Genomic DNA, 26,080 nt, shown 5'->3' with positions numbered 1-26,080 from the left:
CAGAATGAAGGTCACAGTGCCCAAAATTTGATTACCTCTAGTATATAGGCACAGATAACAAATTTAACAACACGTTAAAACTATGACTGTAAATTCAGATAAGTTCTAATGCTGTGGCCTGGATATCTTTCTGGCTAATTGATATGCAATAATATCTGCTCTATACTGAAGGCTTTTAACATTACATTCAATAATGGCATCAATAGCAAACTCAGAAGATGTACATACATGTATGTGGGGCTTAGCCCTGCGACCATGTTCATACCAGATTTTGCTAATCCAGATTAATCTGAATTCGTTGACTCTGACTACCAGACTGAGTATACAATGAGATACACTGGAATACATAAAGAAGGGGGGGATTTAATGAAATTCAGTATGCTTAGATAAGTAAACAGGTTGCTATGTAAGGGTTAGGGTAAAGACATGTTAAATAAGATTCTGTTATTGGTATATTTCATCCTCCTTCGTGTGTATAATTCCATATATTCTGGTGTATTCCGGCAAATAGTCTGACCGCGAATCAGGACTTGTCTGAAATTTCATGAATCTTGGTATGAACAGGGTCTTAGAGGCAAAGAAAACATGCCATACATGTACGTGTAGTTCTTCACCAGTTGAAGATAATTATGACAAATTTAGGCTTTGCTTGTGTACCAGTCAGGCAGGAAGATGTGTCGAGGAGAGTCCCTGTGTATCTCACACGTCACAACAGACTCTTTGGGGGCTCTCTTGAACAGGTAGACAACTCTGCAATATCAACGAGAGGACTAATAAGTTATGGTAAAACATTGCTGCATGGCATGAACTCCAGTCTCAATCAATAACTCTTATAAAGACTGTAGCACCGATAATGATGACCGGTGTACTGCTGTGTATCTTTTACAAAATTCAATGTATAAGACCCTTTTGATAAGTGGCGGGATTTTTAACATGCTCAAGGTGTGGCTTTTCTCGAGCATGGGGCCTCTGGCTTTACCTACAATCCGAGAGGATACATGTGCATGAACCACTAAGTTTTAATGTCACTTGATTTTGCTAGGAATTCAAAGACTGCCTCATGAAAAAAAAAAAAAAAAAACTGTTAGTAAAACGTATGAAAAAGACCTACTACTGGGTAATAGAATATCAGTTATCCACGGGAATGTACATTTCAGATGTTCAAGACATGGACCAAAGTACATGTAGTTGTCTCAATTACTCATCTTTGAAATTGGGGAAAAACAAGAGAGATTCCACCAGAGTGCATGATTCCGCCATCCTGAAAAGATACGTCCAAACAGATCTCCGACCCAACGTCTCCCAGTACAATACACTCCTGTAGATTATGTATATCTGAACTCAGCGCAAACCTGGGTGGGGTGAGGGGGTGCTGCACTAGAGAACTCTCAAACACACTGTCTTTTAAAGTGGGGGATTTATGTAACCTGGCAGATTAATGTTAATGACGGTTACAAGACATAGGAAGCTGACTGTCACCTTGGATTGTCCTCAATTGCAATTGACATCACAAAGTCAAGGAGCAATTCGCAGAAGCCTGTGCAGACGGTCATCTTCCAGCCATACCGACTGTTCTTGCCCTAGGACAGATGACAAAACAGCAGTGTTAGAATGAGAAATTCATTGTGATTACTTTTCATTCTACAATTCTGAACAGGGCATACGAACAGCGTTGTGTACTCATTCAGTAGCAAATGACATGAAATAAATGGAAATGAAATCCAAGTAAATAGCATTAACCTCACCTTTTGTATGACTTCAGAATCATTTATGAGTTTTAATAGCTTAGTGATTTATTCCTTCACTTTAGCTTTAGCGTATAGTCTATTTCCATTCATAAGGAAGAGTAGCTAATATCCTCCTTTAGAAGTACAAGGATGTGGGCATTGATGGAAATTTGTCATCCAAATATGAGAGTAGCCTTTCGCAGATCAGACCATGGTGACCCCATACAATGTATATAGAACCCTGGACAGCTAGAAGTTGTTTCACACCTGTAAGACTGAAGAGTCTTCAAATTATACAAATGTCAAGACCATTAACATTGTAAGTATCAACTTGACACAAAAGAAACTCGAGAATTTTGGAGGGACATATATTGTCTTACCACATATTTGAGCAGACGGTCATCATCAGCCCTGTGGTTCTCGATTCGGTGAACCACGCCTTCATCATCAAAGAAACCCACGATCACTTCTCCTCCCTCTGCCCAGAATGACTCTGCCCAGCCTCGCTGTAACATGCTGTCAGAAGAAAAGAAAATTAGTGACACAGCCCAAATCCAGTATAGTCTCATACTCTCATTACCGAATGCAGGATATAAAATTGAACACAATCAACTAACTAGAATTCCACGACCCCATACCTTCGCTGCCTTTTCGAGTCGCATACCATTAATGTTCCTCATGTATTATGCAAATAATGACCTAATTTGCATCATTTGCATACTGACCTCGTTTGTCATCTTCTCTACCCAAATGACACAATTTGTTCAAAGTATGACAGTTTTATATTAGCAAAGAAGGCTACTGCAGCATTTCCTCATAGATGATGTAGATTTCCATGATTTATGTCTGATAATGTCCACATTTACTTCCAAATGCTGCAAGAATGAAATCCCCATCATTTACCACTATGGGATTTTTACCATTAAATGTGCAAATTAGGTATTCATTTGTATAATTGAGATCTATCGATATTCCTCTCTTTCTCAGTTACATATATGGCATGTGTTTAAGAGACCTATAATGGTATGCAGTGGGTTAAGAAACTTTCCTCATTAAATATGCAAATTAGCTCAGGATATACATGAGGATGGGACTAGGTGAGATGGTGATACATAACTAGAGTGTAATTTTGTCAATCATCACTTAAGCTATCTACATACAAATTTTTTGACGATCCGACGAGTTATTCTCTTTCAAAGTTTGAAACAAACTCGGCTCCTGCAGTTCCAAAAAAAGCCGAGCCCAAACCAACACGACATGACATTCAGACAAAAGAAATGTACATCGTCACCTGTATAAAGTTCTCTTCGGCTTTGGGATTGCAGCTCTCTGGTGATTTTCATCTGTCCATAGGACCCTGACATCAGTCCAGGTTCGCGCATCCAGCAGTCCACTTTGGCAGAGTAGAGGAGTTTGTGTGAGTCGAGTCTTGTCTCCCAGACGGTGAAAAATCCTCCATTTGGATCAACCTTTGCATCCGGGTCTGTGTCTCCCCCTTTTTTGGCTGTAAGGAAAGCGTAGAGTAGTTGTTACATAACTCTGTGCATGCGTTCTAGGCTATAGGAGGAGTACAAGCCTTGGGTTTTGTGCTTTTTAGAGTCTCACCGACACAAAACACTTAATACTATTGATACTAGATATTCCACAAACCCATATCTTCGCTAACATGTAAATGCAAACTAATAAACTTATAGTATTTTTTCATGAATTACGTAAATCAAATCTCCATTGATGTAATTTATATCTATCCATAGTCAATTTCTATCAGTTACATATGCCACACAATTGAGAGTCCTACTTCATCAATTATGCAAAGTATATTCTAATTTGCGTAATTAGCATGATTATATGATTATGTGAATTACTGATAAGTATCTAATACCAGCTCAGAAAAGGACAAGAAATAGTCATGCCTTTAAATACCAGAGTTATCAACTAAGGATTGATGTGTTCAAAAATTCCTATTTCCCGAGAACCATTGACAGTAGAATGAAACTCGCTGTCATCAAATACTGTAGGAACAACTTCAATAACTAGCTTTAAAGAACGTTAACGGTTGCAGTCAGATGTGCATAGGTTGGGTGTGATAGACCGTTCAGTGTAATAAAACCAGCTGCTGGTGTGTTACGCCGAAGGGCGGTTATACCGGCTATACATGTACAGATACGTATACTGATCAGGTTTAGCTATCTATACACCAAAATCATGACGATTCGTCCACACTTACTTGAGTCTCTGAAAAAAACGGTCCCTGCAGTTTCAAGAGCACCTGGGGCCAAAACAAGACTTAATCTCCTTACCAAGAGCTATCTGCCATTCAAAAATAATGACCATAGCATGTTTAGTACACGAGATATCAAAAACGGACGTTCCGTTGCAGGGCCTTAGAAAGTTGCTGGGAGGGGGGGGGGGGCAAATTCTTACCATTTCGAGGTATCGTCAATACCTACCAACATACTGAATATCAAGACATTATCGAGTTATCGCGTTCACAGACAAACACAAACAAGCACACACACACACACACACACACATACTGTAGGAACAACTTCACTGAATAGCTTTAAAGAACGGTTGCAGTCAGATATGCATAGGTTAGGTGTGGCAGACCGTTCAGTTTAATATAACCAGTTGCTGGTATGTTACGCGTTCACATACACACGCGTACACACACATAACCTTCTTGGCGAAGGCAATTAACAGCAGGAATCACTATGAATACCTTTAAGGTTATGTTTGACTCAAGAAAAAAGTCATAAAGCAGTATACCGGCTGTGAGATACTGTTTGAACTTGAGGTCCCAGTATGCCATTTGTTGGTCCTCTTCTTTTGTCTCCTCCACCTCATTGATGTACCAGATGCCCTTGAACTTTGACACGGCAATTGTCCAACCCCTCTTACTGTCGTAAGGTGTGCCCAGGAATTTGGCAAGAGGGCCTCTCAAGCTGACAAACTGCAAACGGTCCAAAATCCTGACAAAACAAAAGAAGAGTTTTAAAATTTCCGTAAAAGAGAAATACATACATAAATGATAAAACATAACATGTACATAGTGCGAGTGGCAAAGCCAATCTATTATATAGGCATGTAACACAAAAATTATGGTTTACACTTTTGTAAGATTTGGTGTCACTTGACTCAATGAATATATGTCAGCTAGAGTATATTAATTTTTTTTGCTTACTTAAGTACGCTACAGGAAGGGAAAGGAGGTTATGGCTGTGTTTTAAGTCTACAAATATAGACATTTTGCAGTGCAGTATTCAGAAAAAATCGACACGCATATTATTTGCAGTGGCATGAGTTTGCGGTTGAAAGATTCTAAGCGCAAAAATGAAGCCACCACTACTATTTCAACATTTACGGCAAAGGCATTATGAAGAAGATCGGTTGCTGGATTTCTACTTACTTTGAGTCTTGCTCCCTAATCCACTGCAGAAGGTTTTCCAGATTGTCACAGGTGCCCTTCTCAAGAGTTGTCCCGGAGAAACCTTTGTTCAGATCGAAGTGGACATTTTCCATGTCTGTAGACGTGATGAAGTACCTCTTCCCTCGCTCGTCGTTGAAGACACCATCCGTTGTTGTGGAGAAGCCTTTCTTTTCGGCGATCTGGATGAAGAAAGACCTACGATCGCGATCCGTAATGGGGAGTCTCTCCATTCCGACGATGTCATCTGTTTGTAAACAGCAAACTTTAAGTCCTGCCAATGTTTGATCTTCAACGATCCGGCTCGTTCTCAGTGTTTTACATGTGTTTTTGCAACATTATGCATATCTCTCTAGTATTGCACTTTTTATATATTCACCTTGAATATTCACCTTGAAGTTCAGTCAGTAGGTATCCTTTCGAGTAATGAGGCTGTGCCTAGTTTGGTGCTAGTAGTGGGCAGTGAAAAAAAGTGCAATACTAGAAAGGTTGATTAGACAAAGCCTAAAACTCAAGCCTAATTACAAACACTTGCCTTGGGATTGTATTCATGCAGAAATTTTAACATTTTTTCGCAATCATGGCTGTTTGCATCTTGATTCCAACCCTTGACAGTCTCAGATGCTAACACTATGCAGTTTTTTTACCACTCTGATATTGCCAATCTATGTTCTTTTTTCTTCATAACGCTGGCATCCTATCTGCTTTCCCCATTAAATGTTAAACTATACTTAATGGATGTGAGAACAATAATCAGACTTCGACATATTTCTTAGAAGATAGCAATATACTGCTGATAAAGCCATAGTTACATATGCATAGTAACAAAGTTTTCCACAACCCCCAAGAAGTGTGTTATGTGTTACGTGTTATGGGATGATGACGTTTTCTGACAGCCCTCATTTACATTAAGAGAACAAGCTGAGGGGCTAACTCCTATGTAACTTGGAGAGTGGAAAAAAAGTAGTTTTGTGTGTGCCACATACCTGCAATGTTTTTCAGTCCACACTGCAGCAGCGCCTTTCGCAAGGCCTCTTTTGTACGCCTGCTTCCTCTCATCGTCCGGTTCTGCATCTTTCACGGCTTGAATCTCGTCATCGTCAAGGTCCAACTCTTCGGCCAGGTCTGTCCAGTCTGAGCCGACTTTCTCGCTGATCACATAGAAGTAGTCTGCCAACGTCAGTGCTTGGTCTTTTGCACCATCATTGCCATGGTCGCGTTTCTTTCCTGAACAAATAAAATGGCTTCTTTATTAGAAAATGAAAAAGACAAAAGACAGGTCTAAAGACCAAATGATTTGACATATTCCCAGCTGAATTTTATCGAGATTTATAAACATCTATCTTGACAGTTTCTAAATCAACATACATGTGGATTGACCTTCTTTTTTTATATGGCTTTTTTTTGTGAAAAGCAGTGTTTATCAGACATGATAAATAAAATAAAAAGTTGCCTAGTAAACTCACCATGTGCGATTTGTAGTGCTTTCAAAAAGAAATAAAATCAGGCACACGTCTTACCTCATGAATGACTGATGTTTCTCTACTTTCTGTACTTACCTTTGCTGAACACCTGAAGGAGGCGATGATGAGACTCCTTCCAGTACTTGGACTCCAGTAGCTTTCGCTTCAGTCCTGCAGCCCGGGTGAACTCGGCCTCAGACGACTTCAAGACCCTCTTGATCTTTTCTGCCCAGCGTCTGACATCGATGGAGTCGTCCCCCTCGACTTTCACAACTGAGTGGTGGGATTCTGGGATGATCTCTTTCACCAAAGTCGCCAGTCCTGATTGGTCAGAAATGAGGACCGGTACGCCAGCTGTCATGGCCTCCAGGCCAACGAGGCCGAAGGGCTCTGAACGAGAAGGCATGAGGACCAGATGAGCCTGTTGTAGGTCTCGGCAGATTTCCTCCTGAGTGCAGTAGGGAAGAAGTGTTGGGATCAGCTTTCTTGACTTGATGCTGTCTTGTAGGATTTTCTTGCTTGCCTCGTGGTCCTTTGGTTTGATGCCGCGCACCCGCCATAGTACCTTCTCATCTAAATCTTCAGCTACTTCTCCCATGGCCCCGGCTGCAAGGTCATGCCCCTTTAGCTTCTCTACCTTGTCCACCCGACCGGCTGACAGAACAGACTTCTCCTTGCTCTCCACGTGCTTCACTGCAATTTGTTGGAATAGCTTGGCTGGTTCTGGCAGGTAGAGGAGGTGGATGGGCCTCTTATCTTCAGGGATTGCACGAAACGAATTCGTGAAGTGGTCATAGATGCGATGCCCCACAGAAAACACAGCATCTGCCTTTGCTGCATCTTGCACGATTGAGTCTTCTTTCTTCCCAATGCCCATGGCCTTCTCCTCTTCTTTGTAGTGTTCCGTGTCTTCTGGTAGCACATGGATGACGAGACCCAAGTTAGCTTCGGGGAAACGTTGTTCCTTGATGGCTGCTGCTGCTCTGCTGGTGACGTCAGCGTGTCCCACGATCCAATCTACATTCTCGGGGAGTGTAGGATAGCGGGTCCGGTGGTCAAACGTCAGCCAATCCAGACAGGGCTTCCTTGTGTCTTCCTCACTGCAAGTTGGGAGGATGAGCTTCACTCCATCAGCCTCAGCATCCCTCCTGTCCGCTTCAGTAGCCTCCAGTGCTGTGAGGTGAATCTCCATCCCCACGGCTGCCATGATCTGGGCCACCTCCCGATTGATGGTAGATACACCTCCCCGGGACGTTCCGTACTCATCATTGACAATGAGAACTGTACATCAACAATCGAGCAAAATGTAAGCATTATACAACCATTATATCACTTTTTTTTAAAAACCCAAACAGCTTTTCAGTGTTCATTAAGCGTTACATCAAAAGCTTCAGGTCCATGCAACAAAGAACCTTTAGACCTGATTGTCGGTAGACAGGGACGGTGGTTGTACCCCCCGTGTACAGGCGATAGTCGTCTTCGCAGCTGAACATATTAGCTGTAATCAAAAGTAAAAGGAGAGTTATATAAGTTTTTGATGATTGTGGATTTGTGATCTTGCTTGTTTTAAGTGTTTGAACGAGTGGTCACAGAATGGAAACAGTTGTCTAACTTCTAGTCAAATCAATGCTGGGTGTGTCCAAAGTACAGATGATGTAAGAAAGTTGTTATGGATGATCATGGTGTTATGGTATTGTCGATAATGATATCTAGATATGTTGACTCGTCTACAGTAATAAAATTGCATTTATTTTCGGTAAATAGCAAACATACCAACTGGCGCCGGCAAGGTGTAAGAAATAACTGTGAATCTCTAAATCCAGGTCCATAAAAATAATGTTAAACCTGGCCTTGTTCTCTGTGGTACGATCCAAACTGAATCTCGAACGAATGGTTCTGACTCAAATGATTTGGAAGAGATTTCCAAACTTTCTACATTTCATATGTGGGGTAGTAATAATTTGGATGACTATGCTGTACAATATGATGTTAGGTCATCATTGTATAGAGTCCATTTCCAGTCACCAAGAGGGTTGTTATTGTCATAATTTACAAATCTATTGTAATTATTAGTGTAAGAGATTTGATACTTTTGAAATATATCAAATGTGATTTCAACTAGCTTCACCAATATTTCTAAAGTTTTCTAAAACTTGATGAATACTTTTGATGTGGAATATGATATTTCCAACAGTTTCTAAATAATGATAACAGCATTTCACCATTTTTTACCATTTCTCACCATTTTTACAATTATTTCAAGCATCTTTATAGATGGGTCAGAGGGCTTGAAAGAAAGTGCTAGTAATTCACACATCCTTGCTAAGTATAGGGAATAATGCTCTCCATAAAGGAGCTACCAGCGTCCAGCAGTGAAGTCTAAAGATACTAGACTAAGTATACAAAAGCAGACAGGAGGTACAGATTAGGACCTACTATCATGGGGCAATTACCAGTCTTAGTCTACCATCACTTACCGTTTTCTACGATTTTTTGTAGATATCTCTTAAAGTGAAATAATCATATGCTATCAGATGTTTAGAAATTATTCTGAACAAAGATGTTTTTGTTCAGTTAGGCCACACCAAGATAATTTTGTGGATGACGTGCTCCTAAGACCCCAAAACTAATGCACGAAAAAAGAACAAGAGTGGCAATGAAAAAGCATTGCCATGGCGACGGTGGAAAGGTTACCTTTAATGGATGTTTGTTAATGACAAATAGTTGTATTCTGGTTTACACGAGTCTATATCATATCCGAAATTCATCATAACTCCTGCAATTGCCTTGCCTGATTTGTCTATTTTCTAGATGCGCGTAAAATTACCAGGACGACGGTCGGACTCCACTGTACCAACTACCATGTTCTGTTTGTCATAAAGATGTTCTGCAATTGTCGAAAGTTAACATGATTGAATCTCTTCCTACTATACACTGTACTTGCCCCCCCTCTCACCCAACAATACATATACATCACCCCGACCAATCAAACCACGTGAATCGCATTGAAACTCAGATTCGTATCAGCCATGACCCGACAAATCGCTTTCTAACTTGCGTTAACGACTACATCTGACCAAACAAACTCGCCAGTGAGATGGTGGAAAGTGTCAGCTTCCAAAAGATGTTTTCAGATTGACAATTTTGGCACTTTGGAAGTGATTGAATCCGCCCGCGATTTAACGTTTAGAAAAAAATAGTAGTTAGGGTAGCGAGTGTAGGAGCCCCGGTAGAAATAGGATGGCACCCAGGCTAATATGCTATAATTAGTACAGTACAATCCGAACTGCACCACCCATTTGTCAGCGTTTTTGGTGCAATTATCCGGCTGGTGCAATTATGCGAAATGCCCAGCTGGACCGCACCACCATTTGTATTGTAAGTTAGAAACACTAGCACAAAGAAAACAGACGAAATTATGCAGTTATTAACATCATTCACATATACAGTATTCAAGGACATGTACAATAATATTGTAAAGTTTACCAAGATATTGTACAGATTAAACTTAACATGTTTTTTTTCCTTGATCTTAGTAGCTAGCGAAACAGTTCTTGCGTTACCATAAATCATAGAACCAGGAAAATATTGAGTTCACTGTTCCAGTTGCAGGGTTTACGAACATGTACTAATATCCTTACATGACTGTTATACATGTGCTTATAATTCCAATAAAGATGTTTAAAACAGTGGCTAGGCACACATGTAGACAGAGAAAATATCCTTGATTCGCACAGCAAAGAAAACACAACTCCGATAGCCCGTGTCATCCTTAACGCGAAATCAAATCCCTGCGAACTTAAATGCATTCACAGTAATAAGACAGTGTACAGGACCTACCGGTAGAGACCAATCTTTTTTGAGTACAGCATGCTGTCCAAAGCGTAATGCTGCCTTTGGTAGGCGTACGTCTCTTAATGGTGCCTACACGCCAGGGACCTCCCATACGATTCCTATCAACGTAACTGTCAATGGTGCCCGCCTTCTTTTGTTTTAAAACAGTTTTAAATATATTGGTGGTATTGTGCCTTTACACCGGCAGGTATCGGCTCATGTGTACCGCGTTTGTCGATTTTTAGCGCACCTTTTTAGTTAGATTTTTGAAAAAAAAATTGGTGCAGTTATCCGGCATTGGTGTCAATGCGCGGTGCAGATATGCGGAGTAACTAACAATGCAGTGAATGGGAACCGGTTTGGGATTTTGGAATTCAGTGCAATTAAATGGAATGTGCGTTCATTCGAGTGACCTTAAACCAAGTTGTGGATCAGGAGCACACTGCTTTCCTATTTCATGTGTCCCAGTTAAATTCCGGGGGATCCACCACAAGCCCCGGTTACACATAGCCGAACATGGCTCCCGAACGCTAGCCAACTCGGCTCGGCGGTAGTTCGAGAGCAGTCTGACCAGAATTAGGCCACACTTTGGCGCCGAGCATGCGTCGAATCTGCCCCGAACATGTCCCAATCATCTCCTAACCAATACACGGTGTACCCCCAACCAAACCCCGAATGCTTTCTAACCAACTCCCAACCATCCCTACCTTTAGCCGAATCTCTCCTGACTAATTCCCGACCGGCTGCTAACCCTCTCACGAATGGAACATATTCAGCCACTTTCAAAAGAGGGGTTATTCTCATTTTTAATCAAAATAATCCATTCTGCTATGTTGTTAACATCACCAATAGATCGAATTCGGATCACAGTTAGCTTAAATACGGCTTTTAGCTTTTTTTTCTCTGTTTTTGGTCGTGTGAAGGTCTGGGTGATTCGCCCTGTTCTGGCAGTAGTCAGTTTGGTTGGGAATGAGTTAGCAGAGATTTGTCTACGGCCGTATGGTGAGTCATGGGTAGGTTGGAAACTAGTTGGAAGTAAGTCAGCAGTGGTTCTGGCGTGGTTAAGGTTCTAATTTTACTGCTGACTTACTCCCGAACACCACCCGAACACCAGCCGACCGCGCCGAACACCAGCCAATCCATTCCAGTCCCTCCGTCCAGAGCCGAATCTGGAATGTTTTGAAATTTTCAAAACATTCGGCTGGCGCAGCCGAACACTCCAGAATCACTCTAACCATGGTCGGGGGAGAGTCGGGAGGCCATGTTCGGTTATGTGTAACCGGGGCTTAAACTAGATACTAAATATCATAGAAATCCGTCGTTCCTTTCATCAGTTACCTAGTATCATCCTTGGAAGATTTTGACAAGAACGCAGCTCCAGAGCAAGCTGCTAGGAGGCCCACACCTAAAACACTTCCTCGTTACATTACAAGTTATTTGCCACCAAAAAATCAAGATCATGGCACGCCCAGGTCAAATGATACAAAAAACGGAAGTTCTGCTGCAGTACCAAGGTCACATACCAGGCGGCCCGAAATCGACCTTGACATTCGTCTTCCCAACTCCTACCTTCATGCCAGATATCATTGTAATCCATCCAGAGGTTCTTCAGTTATGCTGATTACAAAAATCCGGAAACACAAACAGACAGACAGGCCATGGCCAATGACTATTTTTTTCATGGAAATAATAATTTCAACGTGCTTTATCCGTAGCTTCTTGCATGTCTTGAGTTATGCTGGACAAAATATGTACTAGTATGTGGAAACACAGACGGACATATGCAAACACAACAAAAACAGGTTGGGGGTACGTATGAAAAAACAAAGCAATCCTATAGAGCCTGGATACCGTTATTTGTGTTGACATCTGGCATCCAGCTGGTGGGTGTCACTTCGGATGTCAGGGCGGGACTTTCTAATTCTAGACCGCCCACAGCAGGGCGCAACCAACCGCCGACAGCTGGGCGTAACCGAGAGATGGCCGTAACCAATCACCGACAGCAGGGCTTAATCGACAACAGGGCGCAACCAATCGCCAACTCAGGGCGTACCCACAGCAACGCTAACGAACCGAGCACTGCAAGGCGGAACCAGCAGTATGCAACAGGACAAAGACATGTACAGTCGGACAGTCAAGCACGCTTTTAGGATGCCATTTGACAATTTGTGTAATGTATAAGGATGACGGTGTAAAGAAGTTGGATCCATTGTTCAAAATTCCTCGTCAATTCTTTCGATCTTCAATCAAGAACAAAAAGCAGAGTGCTTAGCAGCTTCGGTACTCAAGAAAGCAAAGAACAGACCACAAAGCGGGCACAAAGCGGGCACCTGCGGCCCCTTGGACTCAACATCGACCTCCGTCCGTCCGGAGCCGAGGAAAAGGCCAGGAAGTTGAAACGAACCACACCTGACGGCCGGAGACTCAGAAAGCGGTCTGACTGAAGGTTGGTAAAGTTTTAGGTCTGAACCTGTTGCACGGCGCATATGTTTCTGTACACATAGACTCTACCGTTTCTATGTTTGAACACCCCGATATTTCGTGGAGTAATTACGGTCTGAATTCTATTGTCGAATACAGTGGTTACAAACGACATGTCTTCTATCGCTCGTTCTCATTTGAATGTACACATTTTGTAACTTCCGTTGCAGTTTGAAGTAAGACGTTTCTGACATTAAGATATGCCACATATAATATGCGAAACTGTAATTTTTGAAAGCAAAAAAAAGTTTTCAGTCGTCATAAAAGAATGACAGGTTGGCACCCTATATGTGCAAATCTGAATGTCAGAAACGCCTTACTTCAAACGGTAACGGAGGTTACAAAATGCGTACATTTAAATGACAACGAGCGCTAGATGTCATGGACACTGCCTGATGGAAAACTGTTTTGGAATTGTAGCATCGCTGGCCAGCCATATACCTGATCATGACTTCGTTTAGATTTTACCCTGTTAGATTTTATTTACCTACCCAGAAATGGCATTGTGGCCTGTCGTTTAATTTGTGCAAACTTCTTTGCACGGGTTGAGAGAGAGGTGATAAGTACCCTAATCTTTTCGACATTCAAATATTTCTTGCAAACTTACAAATTCATAAATATCCTGTTAAGCTCAGCCGTCACAAATATCCCTGAGTTACAGATTTTTTCCAACAGTTCAGTTACCCATTTATGTGCATTGATTTTAAATGAAAGTTGCAGAAATTTTGTTTATGTATTTGTGTTAGTGGAGAAGACCACGTATAATGACAAACTTCTAGCAAACAAAGTCTCCACATGTCCAGCATGAAGGACGTCTCTAGCCTTTGGATCGGAAATGCTTTCAAGTGTACAGTTGAACAACGTAACCGTAGAGAGTATCAAATAGACATGTGCCATCTTCCATTTTCCAAAGAATATTATAGGAATATTAATCCTTTGCATGTTCTGACAACCAATAGTTAGTTGCATGTCATGTATGAAACTTCTGTACAACCAAAACAGAGAGAAATTCATCAGCTTTTTTTTCCAGCTAGGAGTTACGAGATAATACGGATGGGAGGATAAAGGAAGTCTTGAGCAACCAGACCGGACAACGTACCAGGAGGACAGGTTACATGCATATGGGGGCTGTTCAAACAGTTTAGTTTGTAGTCTTATCAGCAAAAAGGGAATGTAACATTATGTTCTCTCTTGTGTCAGAAACAGAGAAGCATGATTATCTACATGTAAAACATCAATAGCGACAGCCACTTTCTGTGTCTCAAATAAGCAAGTTCTCCAAACCATGTATTTTACATACAAAGCAACAAAGGCGGCCCTTTTCAGTCCAAATACCACACACTCCTTTTCAGTCCAAATACTTCACAGTCTGACTCTAGGGCTACTCCAAAACAATCCACTGGGGTAATGCATTCGTGATTTCTTTTAAAATTCCATCAAAGTGATTGTAGTACTGATAGTAATAAATGCATCCACTCCTCGGTAAGTTTTCAAATCAAATATTGTCATGATATTCGATCTGACTTTGTTAAGGTTGTACTCAGGGATATTAGAGCGCCCCACAAGAACAGAAAGGGGAAGGCTTAGCAGGTTCGGTACTCAAGAAAGCGAAGAATAGACCACAAAGCGGGCACCTCCGGCCCCATGGCCCCGTCCGGAGCCGAGGAAAAGGCCAGGAAGTTGAAACGACACCACGCCTTCCCTCTGACGGAGATTCAGATAGCGGTCTGAAGGTCAGTAAAGTTTAAGGTCTGAACCTGTTGCACGGCGCATATGTTTCTGTACACATAGACTCTGCCGTTTCTATGTTTGATCACCCCGATATTTCGTGGAGTAATTCATTTATTCTATTGTCGAACACAGTGGTTACTAACGACATGTCCTCTATATGTCATGCACACTGTCTGATGGAAAACTGATTTGGAAATGTAGCACCCCTGGCCAGCCATATACCTGATCATGATTTCGTTTAGATTTTACCGTGTTAGATTTAACTTACCCAGAAATGGTTTTGTGGCCTGTCGTTTAATTTGTAGGTGTAAGTAGGTGTGGAGAGAGATGATAAGTACCGTAATCTTTTCGACATTGCAATATTTCTTGCAAAGTTACAAATTCATAAATATCCTGTTAAGCTCAGCCGACACAAATATCCCTGAGTTACAGATTTTCCCAACAGTTCAGTTACCCATCAATGTGAGTGAGTAAGTGAGTGAGTGAGTGAGTGAATGAATGTGCATTGACTTTAAATCAAAGTTGCAGAAATTATGTTTATGTATTTGTGTTAGTCGATAAGACCACGTATAATGAGAAACTTCTAGCAGACAAATGAATTCTCTACATGTCCAGTATAAAGGACGTCTCTAGCCTTTGGATCGGACTTGAATGCTTTCAAATGTAGAGTTGAACAACGTAACTGTAGAGAGTATCAGATAGACATGTGCCATCTTCCATTTTCCACCGAATATCATAGGAATATTAATCCCTTACACGTTCTGACAACCAATAGTTAGTTGCATGTAATGTATGAAACTGCTGTACAACCAAAGTTGAGAGTAATTCATCAGCTTTTTTTTCAGGAGTTATGAGATGATACGGATGGGAGGATGAAAGAAGGCTGGAGCAACCAGACCAGGCAACGTACCAGGAGAACAAGTTACATGGAGGCTTTTCAAACACTTAAGTTTAGTCTTATCAGCAAAAAGGGAATGTAACATACTGTTCTCTCTTATCAGAAACAGGATAACATATCTACATGTAAAACATCAATAGCGACAGCCATTTTCTGTGCCTCAAATAGCAAGTTCCCCTAACCATGCCTAACACCACAAATCAACACCCCACCCCTTCATTCCATATCAAGCCATGCAAGTGTCTCCTCAAGACGTTCTGTGTCTGGTTGTGCCTCAAAACTGTGCACCTGCTAACATTGTCACTGTGCATAATTATATCTTTTGTATATATCATTGTGTTGTATCCTTGTGTATACCCAAAACCGCCCTGAAATACAATGCCGAACCACTAAGACAGCAAACTTGGTAATACAAAAGAAATAGTGAAGTTTCACCCAACTTTGTGTTATATATTTTGTATTCCATCTGACTTTGTAACGATGTGTAGGACAATATAGGAGCCCCAATTGTATTCGTATTACTGTTCATGTTTCTATCTTGTATAACATTATGATATTTAGAACTTACAGTTTGATCAAAAGATCATGAATGCACTTTGATACGAATGACGTAAGTACGATACTAGCAAAAAAAATTGAGCACCTCTTAACTCTGTACCCAATGATATCTTTTGTCTATATCATTGTAGTGTTTCCATGTGTATACTCAAAGTATCCCTAAAGTGCAATGCCGACCCACTACGGCAACTAACTTGTTAATCCAAAACAAATACAATGTAGTAAAGTTTCACCCAGTTATCTGTTATTTTGTAATTTATCTGCCTTTGGAACGATGTACAGATCAATATAGGAGTCCCCTATTCCATCCATAGTACAGTTATCGATTCTATCTCGTAAAACATTGACATGTCCGTATCTGTGCCGGGTTTTAAGGGGTGGAATATTCAACATTGCTTCAAAACAAATTGATATGTTTTTATCATGTTCATAGAATAAAAATAACCACACTATGGCTGTCCTTTTTTTTTCGAAACGTAGATCATTACAACTATCTCAAAACTGATGACATATACGCTACTTGCAAATGAGTCACTCATTCAAACAACAAAAGTTTTCTAAAACATCAAGCTATCCGTATTTTCATTTATTCTAATTGCATCTAATCAACCAAAAATATGTGCAACATATTATTCGCCCTTGTTACATACAAAACATCTTTATATATACATGTATAGATCATTACAATAAACGCTATAATAAACAACCGTAATTACTACCCGATTAAATCAAAGACATACAATTTGACAAATCCATGACAAAACATTCCATCAAACTATTTGCCAACCCCGTTACTTCCAATTCAACAGAGGGACAGGCCACTTCAAAACAAATTCCCCAGGGAATAACGAACACATTCCAAACATGCCTGAACAATTCTGGGAATTCTTACAAATCGGGCGTAAAGTATACTATTAGGCTCGCCCCTGAGGCGTCGCCAAAAATCCAGCAAAAATGCCGCTAAACCACAGGACTACAAAGCTGGTATTGTGAATTGAATCACAGAACAAGTATTTGGTTGTAGGAGGTACATGTAGATTCTCTTGTTCATCCAACGGCCATCTTTGCTCTTAATGGGGGATTTTGTAGGAGGAAGACATCCATAGTTTGGCTATTTATGTAAAGAAAATGAAACCTGGAGTTTTTTTATGTAACAAAGAAACCTGCCTATCACTTAGGAAAGTATGCTTCTTTAGGACCAACAGCTGGTTACCATGGTATCAGTCATTTGCCAGCTTTCAAAAGTTCAAAATTGGTTCCTCAGGATTGGCAAGTTGGAAATTGAGAAAAAAAGGGAGTTTTCTTTAATCTTCCTAATAATAAGCTGCAAGGAACCTCCCTGGCACCCCCCCCCCCCAAAAAAAAACAGTTGATGGCTGGTCGACATGGCAACGACCATTTTTAATGACGGATTTTCACATGGTCAATGTCATAGTTATGCGCACAGTAAACTATCTGACCTTCTGCAACTCCCACTGAGAAAAAAAGGGAGTAGTATGACTCTATGCATCTGATCTGAACCATTCAGATGCAGAGACAGTTGTTTTGAGATTGTTTATACAATTTGCAAATTATAATGGGTAGACCATCATAAAATTGAAGACCATATGGTAATTTTAACCGATGGAACTTTCACTCAGACTATTCAGGATTGCTCCAGAAAACAAAGTTAATGAATTGAGCTTTAGAACGGCTTTGTTTTCGTGTCAGAGACTATGCCTTGATTTGACTATCTATTGCTGATAAAGGTAAGATTTCTTTTCATAGAACTATTCCTATATTACTGCATACTTGTTCAATGCATCCTATAACAATGAAGCTGTCCCGTAATCGAAGGACTTAGCCTTGCGAAACAAAAATTGTATATCCGATATCCGAGTAACTCAGGGATGAGTGTTCTCAGAATATGAACGTGTATCATATCATCATCATCATAGCTTGTCGTTCATCTCTATCCAGTTCAGTGCGACTTCATTCGCTTCCCGCAGGTCTGAGTCTGTGCAGGTAGGTGAGAGTCTGCAGCTGTTCATCAGGTGTTGCAAGGTTTGGGGGTCCTCACCGCAGCCGCAGGCTGCGCTGTTGGCCTTCCCCCACCGTAGCAGGTTGTCACCTGTCCTGGCCACCTTTGCCCTTGCCCGGTTCAGGGCAACCCAAGTCCTTCTGGGCAAGTCGGCCCCCGGGGGCAGGGACTCACTGGGGGGTGGGAGTGCCCTGTTGTTGTTCGGGTCACTCCTCTTCCACATCTCGATTCTGAGGGTCTCTGGTGTCTTTCCCCCTAGGCCTCGTACAGTCATGAAGCTGTGACGAGACCTCAGTCGCCGGGGTACCTCCTGGTGCCCATGTAGAGGATGTCTGGGATCCTTCTGCTGTTTGTCCCGCTCGGTCCTTGCTTGGACATCTCGTCGGATGCCCGGCGGGCAGATTCCTGCCAGTGTGTACAAGGCTGGCAGGGGTGTGGCCTTCAGGTTACCTGTGATGGTGCGGCACGCCCTGTTCAACTCCACGTCAGCCTTTGGGGCATGGGATGACCTCTCCCACACTGCGGCGCAGTACTCAGCAGTAGAGTAGCACAAAGCCAGTGCTGTCTGCTTAAGAGTCTTGGGGTCGGCACCCCAGCTGGAGTTAGCAAGGTTGGAGAGAAGGTTGTTGCGGGAGGATACCTTCTTCCTGAGCTTGGTGACGTGCTCTCTGAAGGACAGCGTTCTGTCAAGGGTTACACCAAGGTACACTGGGTAGGGGGTGTTTTCCAGTTCTTTCCCCTCCCACGTGATCCTGAGCTTTCTCGTTGCAGCGTGGTTGTTCAGGTGAAAGGCACAGACCTGGGTCTTCCCTGGGTTGGCGTTGAGGAACCAGGATCTGTAGTACCCCGAGAGGATCTCTAAGGCATCTGTGAGGCGCTTCTCGATGGATTCGAAGCTTTTTGCCTGTGTGGCCAGGCAGAGATCGTCTGCATAGATAAACCTTCTGATGTTGTTGAAGGTGGGCTGATCATTTGTGTAGATGTTGAACAACATCGGGGCTAGTACGGATCCCTGGGGTAGGCCGTTCTTCTGTGCCCTCCATCGGCTGCGCTTTCCGTCCATTTCGACGAAAAATCGTCGGTTCGTCAGGAGCGACTCTATGATGCGGACAACCCTGACATTCTTGGTCATACTGGCTACCTTGGTTAGCAGGGCTCTGTGGTTCACAGTGTCGTATGCAGCCGTAAGGTCGACAAAAACGGCGCCGGTTACCATCCCTGCTTCAAAGCCGTCCTCGATGAACTGTGTCAGGTTCAGCACTTGTCCACAGCACGACCGCCCTTCTCTAGACCCGCACTGGTCAGGGGTGAGGTGTTTCTCAACTGTAGGCTTAATGCGGGCCATGATCAGCCTTTCATACAGCTTGAACAGGATACAGAGAAGTGATATTGGTCGGTAGCTTTTTGGTAGATTTGGGTCTTTGTTTGGTTTCAGCAGAGCTACGACCTTTGTGCGTCGCCAGATCTTGGGTAGCTGTGTGCCATGGGCACAGTTGTTGAACAGCGCTAGGAGCCACTCCAGGGTCTTGAGGCCGAAATGCTTGATCATTTCGGAGCTAATACCGTCGAGTCCTGGAGCTTTGCCAAGTTTCAGGTGCTTCAGTCCTTCAAGCAGCTCTTCGTGGGAGAAGGGTAAGAACATTTCATCACTGTCCTCAAGGACGCGACTCATTTCTTCCTTCATCTTCTTCACGTAGCCACGCTCTTTGTTGAGAGGTTTGCCGTTGTCCAGCAGTTGTTAAGCTACTTGATTTGGAGTCATTGCTGCGATGCTTTGGTCTGGTTCCTTGTCAGTGTTCAGCTTTTTGATGGTACTCCATGCCTTCTTACTATTCTGGGTCATGTCCAGTTCATCAATGGTTTCTTGCCACCGTTCCTTTCTTGTGTCACTGAGGGATGCAAGAAAGTTTTCTCCAAGATCAATGGTTTCTTCAGCAAATGGATCAACTTCATAAGAGTTGATGTATCTTGTGTAGATCTCTTTGCTGGTTACGGTCAGGCCAGGGATGTACTGCTTTCTGCAGCCACGTGTAATGTTTTTCTTGGCAGTTTTCCACACCAGTCGCTGGAAAGAGTCGTAACTTTCAGGTGTGGGGTCTACATCCTCAATACCTGTTTCCAGATCCTCTGTGAAAGTTTCCCAATTGGCTCTGCGGTAGTTGAATCTTGGTCGTGGCTTACTGTTGGTGGTGGGGCTGACGACAGGAGTAAGATGCACTGTGATGGGTCTGTGTTGGGACCTGGGTACGGGGTTGCCGACTGACCGTTGAAAGTTCTGGCGGTGTCGGGAGGATACAAAAGCCAGGTCTGGGTTGTAACCTCTGCGCCAGCGAGCACTGTGGAATTATGGTTTATCCTTGGCTCTGTTAAGGAGTAACAGGTCCTTATCCAAGGCTCATTCTTCGACAAGTTCGCCATCCTTGTTGGTGTTGCCGTAACCCCAGCTGGTACTGTGGCTTTTGAAGTCACCGATGACCAGATGTGCGCCATCGTTGGCAGGGAGGTCTTGGGGCCACTTGAACGGGACAGTTGGCGGCTTGTAGACGGAAGTAATGGTTAACAATATATATCAACAATATAGAAACTTAAAGCCTTTGATTTAAGAAAAGCCTAAAATTCTTGCACCTATTGCAGCTACAGGTTGAGCTGCAGTAAAAAGCTGTATGTAAAATTTATACATGTACTGAAAGTATTTCCCTTTTCAACTATACGGAGAAGTCACAAAACTATCCAAAGATTAAACTAAAAGTAAAATGCGTCTACTGCAGTTCATCCATGCGTATGCACAATAGTAACCAATGGATGTACGTAGGTCAATCTTAACAATGTTTTCACCTCTACTGTATGATACCACATCACATATGTGGAGTCCTGATAACCCGCATATAGAGCCTTTGTCCTTATGTACCACATAGTGAATAGTCACTGAATACACAAAATTATTAAGGAACTTAGCGATTGAAATCAGATTAATCCCATTTCAAGTGTCCTTATAACCCTCATGTAGTGCCCTAATTAACATTTCTAATTAGTTAGCATTTCTTGGCATCTATCCGTGGGTTTCAGACAGCGACACAAAAATGGTCATAGCTTACACTGTGACACTAGACGTGTTTACCTTATTTATTATAAGTCCTAAAACACGAAAAATGTCCCAATGAACGACTTGTTTTTGACTCAGTAGATGTTCCTCTATCGAGCAAAGGTAAAACAATCCATCAACATTGCCGATGATGGGAGAAAAAGCCCCTTAAAAATGACTAAAATTAAGCGAGATGAAAATTCTGCTTTCATTGGCTCTGATAAACCCCTAGTACACCCTCTTGATTTCAATGCCTGATCTTTACCTTTTGGTCTATGAAACTCTGAAAACCATGCTATATGGAAATATAAAACTTATATCTATATCTTCATTTTACTCATCAGGGTAGCCATCGTAATGTCAGCAATTTGTAACCATAGATTGTTCGATTCGAGGGGGGGTCCCAAAAAGAAGTATCATACAGACCTTGTATACTTGCTTTCTCTTTGTTTTTCAAAAAGGAAAAACCTCAGCTACATTTGTACACCGACTATCAAGACACGAAGCTCTTTTCTATTATTCCTTTGATGCTATCAAGTTCTGCACCACCCCTTTAAATGAATGAAATCTTCCTTGGTAACGGGAAGCAACCCCCCCCCCCCCCCCTGTCCCCCCTGCCCAAAGCCCCGGCCTGACCACAATGCTAAATATTTTTTAATTACATGCATTAGGTCTAGATAAAGGAATTATAGATATCAACTTATTCTTTGTCAACATAGACAGTTGTAATCCTGAGGAACCTTTGAAAGCTGGCCAATGACTGTTACCATGGTAACCAGCTGTCGGACCTGAAGAAACCTACTTTTCTAAGTGATAGGTAGGTTTCTTTGTTACATGGAAAAACTTCAGGTTTCATTTTCTTTACATATATAGCCAAGGATGTTTTCCTCCTACAACATTGTGAGAAGCCCCCATCAAGAACAAAGATGGCCGTTGCTAGTTAGTGTAAGCTAGAGCTGAGCCAAAAATAAATAAATTTCAAGTGCCCTTTAAGGAGATGTTGCTTGCTAAAAACGTCCCAAAAATGGCTTTTTGTCAATTTTGAAATCTTGCAAAAACAGGTCATCTTTAAACGTTTCTTGCAACTCACTGCCAAAACATATTTAGCAAAACTTTATGTCCTTTTTCTTGTTAAGATATGGATAATAACATATGTCAGAGGCAACAAAATTTCTGTTCATTTGTGGGAGTTAAAGTAGGCCAATGTTACAGTAGGCCCATTTTGAGTGTGAGTCAGGCCTTCACAAGGCAAAAATTCGTCATTTTGAAAAATGGCTGTTGCCATGGCAACTGCTAAACACCGACCCAAAACTTTCCCATTTTCGTAGGTTTGGGCCAAGGCCCTACCACCACTGTGCTTAAATCTTTTACATAAACTTAACACTAATTTAGCACATTTAACAGCTTGCGGTTACAGTCACGTTGTAACGTTAGGGCATGTAACGTTAGGGCATTATCCACGAATGGCATAAAGTTATCGCGTTCGAATTTTGCAAAATAACATCACAAGATCTAATATTTACCTCCAAGTTGGCTTTCTTGCAGAAAAGGACACTGGGTTACCCTCAGCTGTAGTATTTGATTTTTTAACGGCATAATACCATATTTATGTGAAGTCTGGTGACGCTGTGGCTGAGGTAACGTTGGGTAACCTAAATTCGTGGGGTACTTAAAGTCGGGATTTTTCGAAAACGGGGTATTTAGGGATATGTGCTACATGCAAAATCAGTTATAACGCCAGCAATGCAAAGCAGATAGACTAACGTATTCAGAACACTGGCTGAAAAGCTTCGATAACCATGCATTAGAAGTTGGCGACGTCAAAAACTCTCCGTCCCTTATTGACAGAGTCTGGGGGCTTCGTGGGAGAATCACCCAGCACGTTTGTTCGCTGGTTTATAAGACAAATGTCACATCTCCTGCCTGCTAAACACAATTATTTATAAGACAACTTATTACAATCTCTTTTGCTAACCTGCAACTATATTCTAAGTGTGATCAATCTTCAAAACTCCTCTCTGTTGCTACAACCTACGGCACGTGTATTTTCCCGCCGCCATATTGTTAACCAGAATCCTGTTGTCAAGCAGACGACAAAGGTTTGTGAGGAACACTTTTTTGTCTAAATGCTGCGTGTGATAGTGGACTGAGGAAGATATTTTCCTCAAAGTTTGCTCCTAACACAACAAGGAACACATGGACATAGTAGTATTACCATTGCTACGGCATCCAGCTAACTTCCCATGAATAATGTAACGTTACACGTTGCCCGATGATGACGATGGGCCGACTTTGAGTGAAGTTCTACCGACTCAACACACGGGTTGTTCCCGAACTGGCCTGATGTGTGCGGTACGGCCGTTTCTTCGTGTATTTTTTTTTACTTGGACACGTCTATATCCATAGCACTCTCCTCAAGCCAAGGATAGAACGAATAGCTGCTGTATAAAATGTGATTAGCGGTAAGATATTCAAGACGAATCTTCTCTCCCGAATTAATGTGCCCCCCTGTCCGACAGCACCACAATTGTGCGTGCGGCGCACGGTAGTTTCAAGTTGAAATATTATGGTGTCAGCACGACTAGAGACAAAATCTACCATATATATGATTAGTGCAAAGATAGTACATGATACTGACAGAATAATAGAAAAAAAGGATGGTTTATTGTTCTGCTAGATTGATTTCAGTCAACCATTATCGGAAAAATCCCGAATTTAGGTTACCCAACGTTACACGTATGCTCTAAATTACTGCTATCGATCGTGTACAACCGTGTTCCTGCTGATCGGACCCAGAATGGCGGCGAGTGTGCCACTGCCAGTGTTTACACTTTAACTATGGGCGTACGGTAGCTTCCTGACACTTACCTTGAGTCATTGAACTTTGTATGTACTAGGGTGAAGGCATATGTTTGTCCAAGAGGCCGCCACTAGCCCTCGGTTTCACCTGATTCGACTGAGAAAATAGGTGTAACACACACTGGCGCCAGCTGGGGATTTGAACCCGGAATCGAACCCGGAATCATAAAGACTAAACTAAACCCTATTTGATCTTACCTATGAAATGTTGGAGGATATACACAGAAGAAAAACTGTTGCGAGAATTTTCGACCAAGTTTCTACGCACATGTAACTTACTGTTGGTGTGTGTGTGTGTGTTTGTCAGTGTGTGTGCGTGTGTGTGTGTCAACAAGAAAGAGTGCTAAATCTATTTCTGAGACCACAACATGTTTTCATGCTTCCTGTATGATGGAAAATAATCATTGAAAGTGTTACCTTATATCTTAGGGAGTGTCACCATATCTTTGTAAGGCCGAAGACTATTCACAACAAAGTACCATGAGCATCTAATATTGATACAAGTTATTGATGTTAACACCTTATTTACCCATCCTATGTGCAAACAAAATGCAATATACCGCATGCGTAGTTCAAAACACAGCTAGTTTCATTTTCCCTTTTTACTACAAGGCTTAACATTATCATTATCCCATGAGGGCTGGTAACCAGCAAACCAAAATGACAACATGATAAGATGCAGTTCAAACAGAAAACATTAGGATGTTCAAACTGACACTGATTTAAACCGACCGAATCTACGGCTATACAAAGCATCATTTATATCTATTCATAACTTTTTTAGTGATTCGGTAAGATAAGCATAGAGGTAATCATACACAACATAAACATCTCCAAAGCCCTGATTTTCTTACCGGAGGTAATGCATACAATATTGCATCTGCCCACTGTAATCCTTGTATTACATAATCTTACACTAGTTTTACATACTAGTATTGTTTTCATGACAATGAACCTTACAATATACAGAAGAATACTTGATACAGAATCCTATGGATACTAGAGTAAATGTTTGTAAAACGACTATTCAGACCATCTCTGCCTAAATCAATCCGACCCGACGCTTCAAAGAATGCAGACGGTTTCGGTTCCCAAAATCATGATAGCCATGAAAATTGTGCTTGTGTTGGTATGATTTATACTAATAGGGTCATTGAATTGGTAAAATGTACCGATGTGCAATTGATTTATAACAACTTGCTGAGTCCATATGCATAAAGTGTGCGTTACCTGCACGTTGTACTGTGGACGTATATCCAGCCGCGTCTTTCTCGGCCATGGTGATTCAGATACGGCAGTGTGACATAATAGTGTTACCTTGTAACGACACCTGAAACATTAAAACAGTCTAATTAAACCCACAATCAACATAGTCTACAGATCGGTGACTTTAAACCGAGCATGGAGAGCTCTGAAGTTCACTGACCCACACACCTCAGGTCGCTGCTAAATCAATTGCTCATTGTTTTACCTCTCTAACCTATTGGTAATGATTTTCATAAGGGTGCCGCATGCCATAGAATTACCACCATGATTTGAGTTTGCGTTGACTTTGATAAAAGGCCTTACCGTGACTTTATAATCTCTCCACTAGGTTTGATCTATAGCCCTGGTTAATATCCGGGTGTCAGACAGTGAACTTTGTATGCCCTACGTTGAGACCGCGAACTTTGTATGCACCCCGTACCTGCAACGGTTTTATGCCCGCGCCGCACCAGAGTTGTGAATGCTGATTAATGTGATAAGAAACTCGTACGTGAATTAAACGGTTAATAGTTATTGCTTTCCCTATTCCAGTGGCTGGGTGCTTTTCACCATTACAACTGTCTTATCTCTAACAATGAACCATGGAAGAGATAAAACTGTACAGGCCTACCTTTGTCGGTGGCTTCAATACCGTAGGCTTCTGGAAATGGGGACCCAAGAAATTTACTCCAAAATGAGAACTTCGTAACATTTAGATGCGAAGAAACTTACCAGATTTATGTGGTAGGCGTTTC

The 26,080-nt window shown here is 41.8% G+C and overlaps 2 protein-coding genes across 2 annotated transcripts; both read right to left on the bottom strand.

The window, feature by feature from the left end:
* Positions 1 to 521: 521 nt before the first annotated feature.
* On the bottom strand, positions 522 to 2,248 carry LOC136427573 (decapping and exoribonuclease protein-like). The gene is made up of 3 exons (XM_066416536.1): positions 2,108 to 2,248; positions 1,480 to 1,580; positions 522 to 750 (listed from the first exon to the last, which is right to left on the bottom strand). The coding sequence occupies exons 1-3, from the start codon at positions 2,240 to 2,242 to the stop codon at positions 639 to 641; spliced, it is 348 nt and encodes a 115-aa protein (XP_066272633.1). The 5' UTR covers positions 2,243 to 2,248; the 3' UTR covers positions 522 to 638.
* A 1,863-nt stretch (positions 2,249 to 4,111) lies between these two features.
* Positions 4,112 to 25,414, bottom strand: LOC136426864 (D-inositol 3-phosphate glycosyltransferase 1-like). The gene is made up of 7 exons (XM_066415582.1): positions 25,311 to 25,414; positions 8,038 to 8,115; positions 6,714 to 7,898; positions 6,187 to 6,381; positions 5,137 to 5,401; positions 4,497 to 4,699; positions 4,112 to 4,122 (listed from the first exon to the last, which is right to left on the bottom strand). Exons 1-7 carry the CDS (start codon positions 25,357 to 25,359, stop codon positions 4,112 to 4,114), a joined length of 1,986 nt encoding a protein of 661 aa, XP_066271679.1. The 5' UTR covers positions 25,360 to 25,414.
* Between the last annotated feature and the right edge of the window lie 666 nt (positions 25,415 to 26,080).

The sequence above is a fragment of the Branchiostoma lanceolatum genome, chromosome 2, assembly GCF_035083965.1.
Source record: "Branchiostoma lanceolatum isolate klBraLanc5 chromosome 2, klBraLanc5.hap2, whole genome shotgun sequence".
Classification (NCBI taxonomy): Eukaryota; Metazoa; Chordata; class Leptocardii; order Amphioxiformes; family Branchiostomatidae; genus Branchiostoma; species Branchiostoma lanceolatum.
This window is presented reverse-complemented; position numbering and strand designations above follow the sequence as displayed.

Coding starts and splice junctions, on each gene's coding strand:
- LOC136427573 (XM_066416536.1), bottom strand. CDS start 2,242: ATGTTACAGCGAGGCTGGGCAGAGTCATTCTGGGCAGAGGGAGGAGAA. Junction 1,581..2,107: donor ACCGTCTGCTCAAATATGTG/GTAAGACAATAT, acceptor CATCTGTCCTAG/GGCAAGAACAGTCGGTATGG. Junction 751..1,479: donor GCAATTGAGGACAATCCAAG/GTGACAGTCAGC, acceptor TTGATATTGCAG/AGTTGTCTACCTGTTCAAGA.
- LOC136426864 (XM_066415582.1), bottom strand. CDS start 25,359: ATGGCCGAGAAAGACGCGGCTGGATATACGTCCACAGTACAACGTGCA. Junction 8,116..25,310: donor GTCCACAGTACAACGTGCAG/GTAACGCACACT, acceptor TTTTGATTACAG/CTAATATGTTCAGCTGCGAA. Junction 4,700..5,136: donor ATTAGGGAGCAAGACTCAAA/GTAAGTAGAAAT, acceptor TTGTTTTGTCAG/GATTTTGGACCGTTTGCAGT.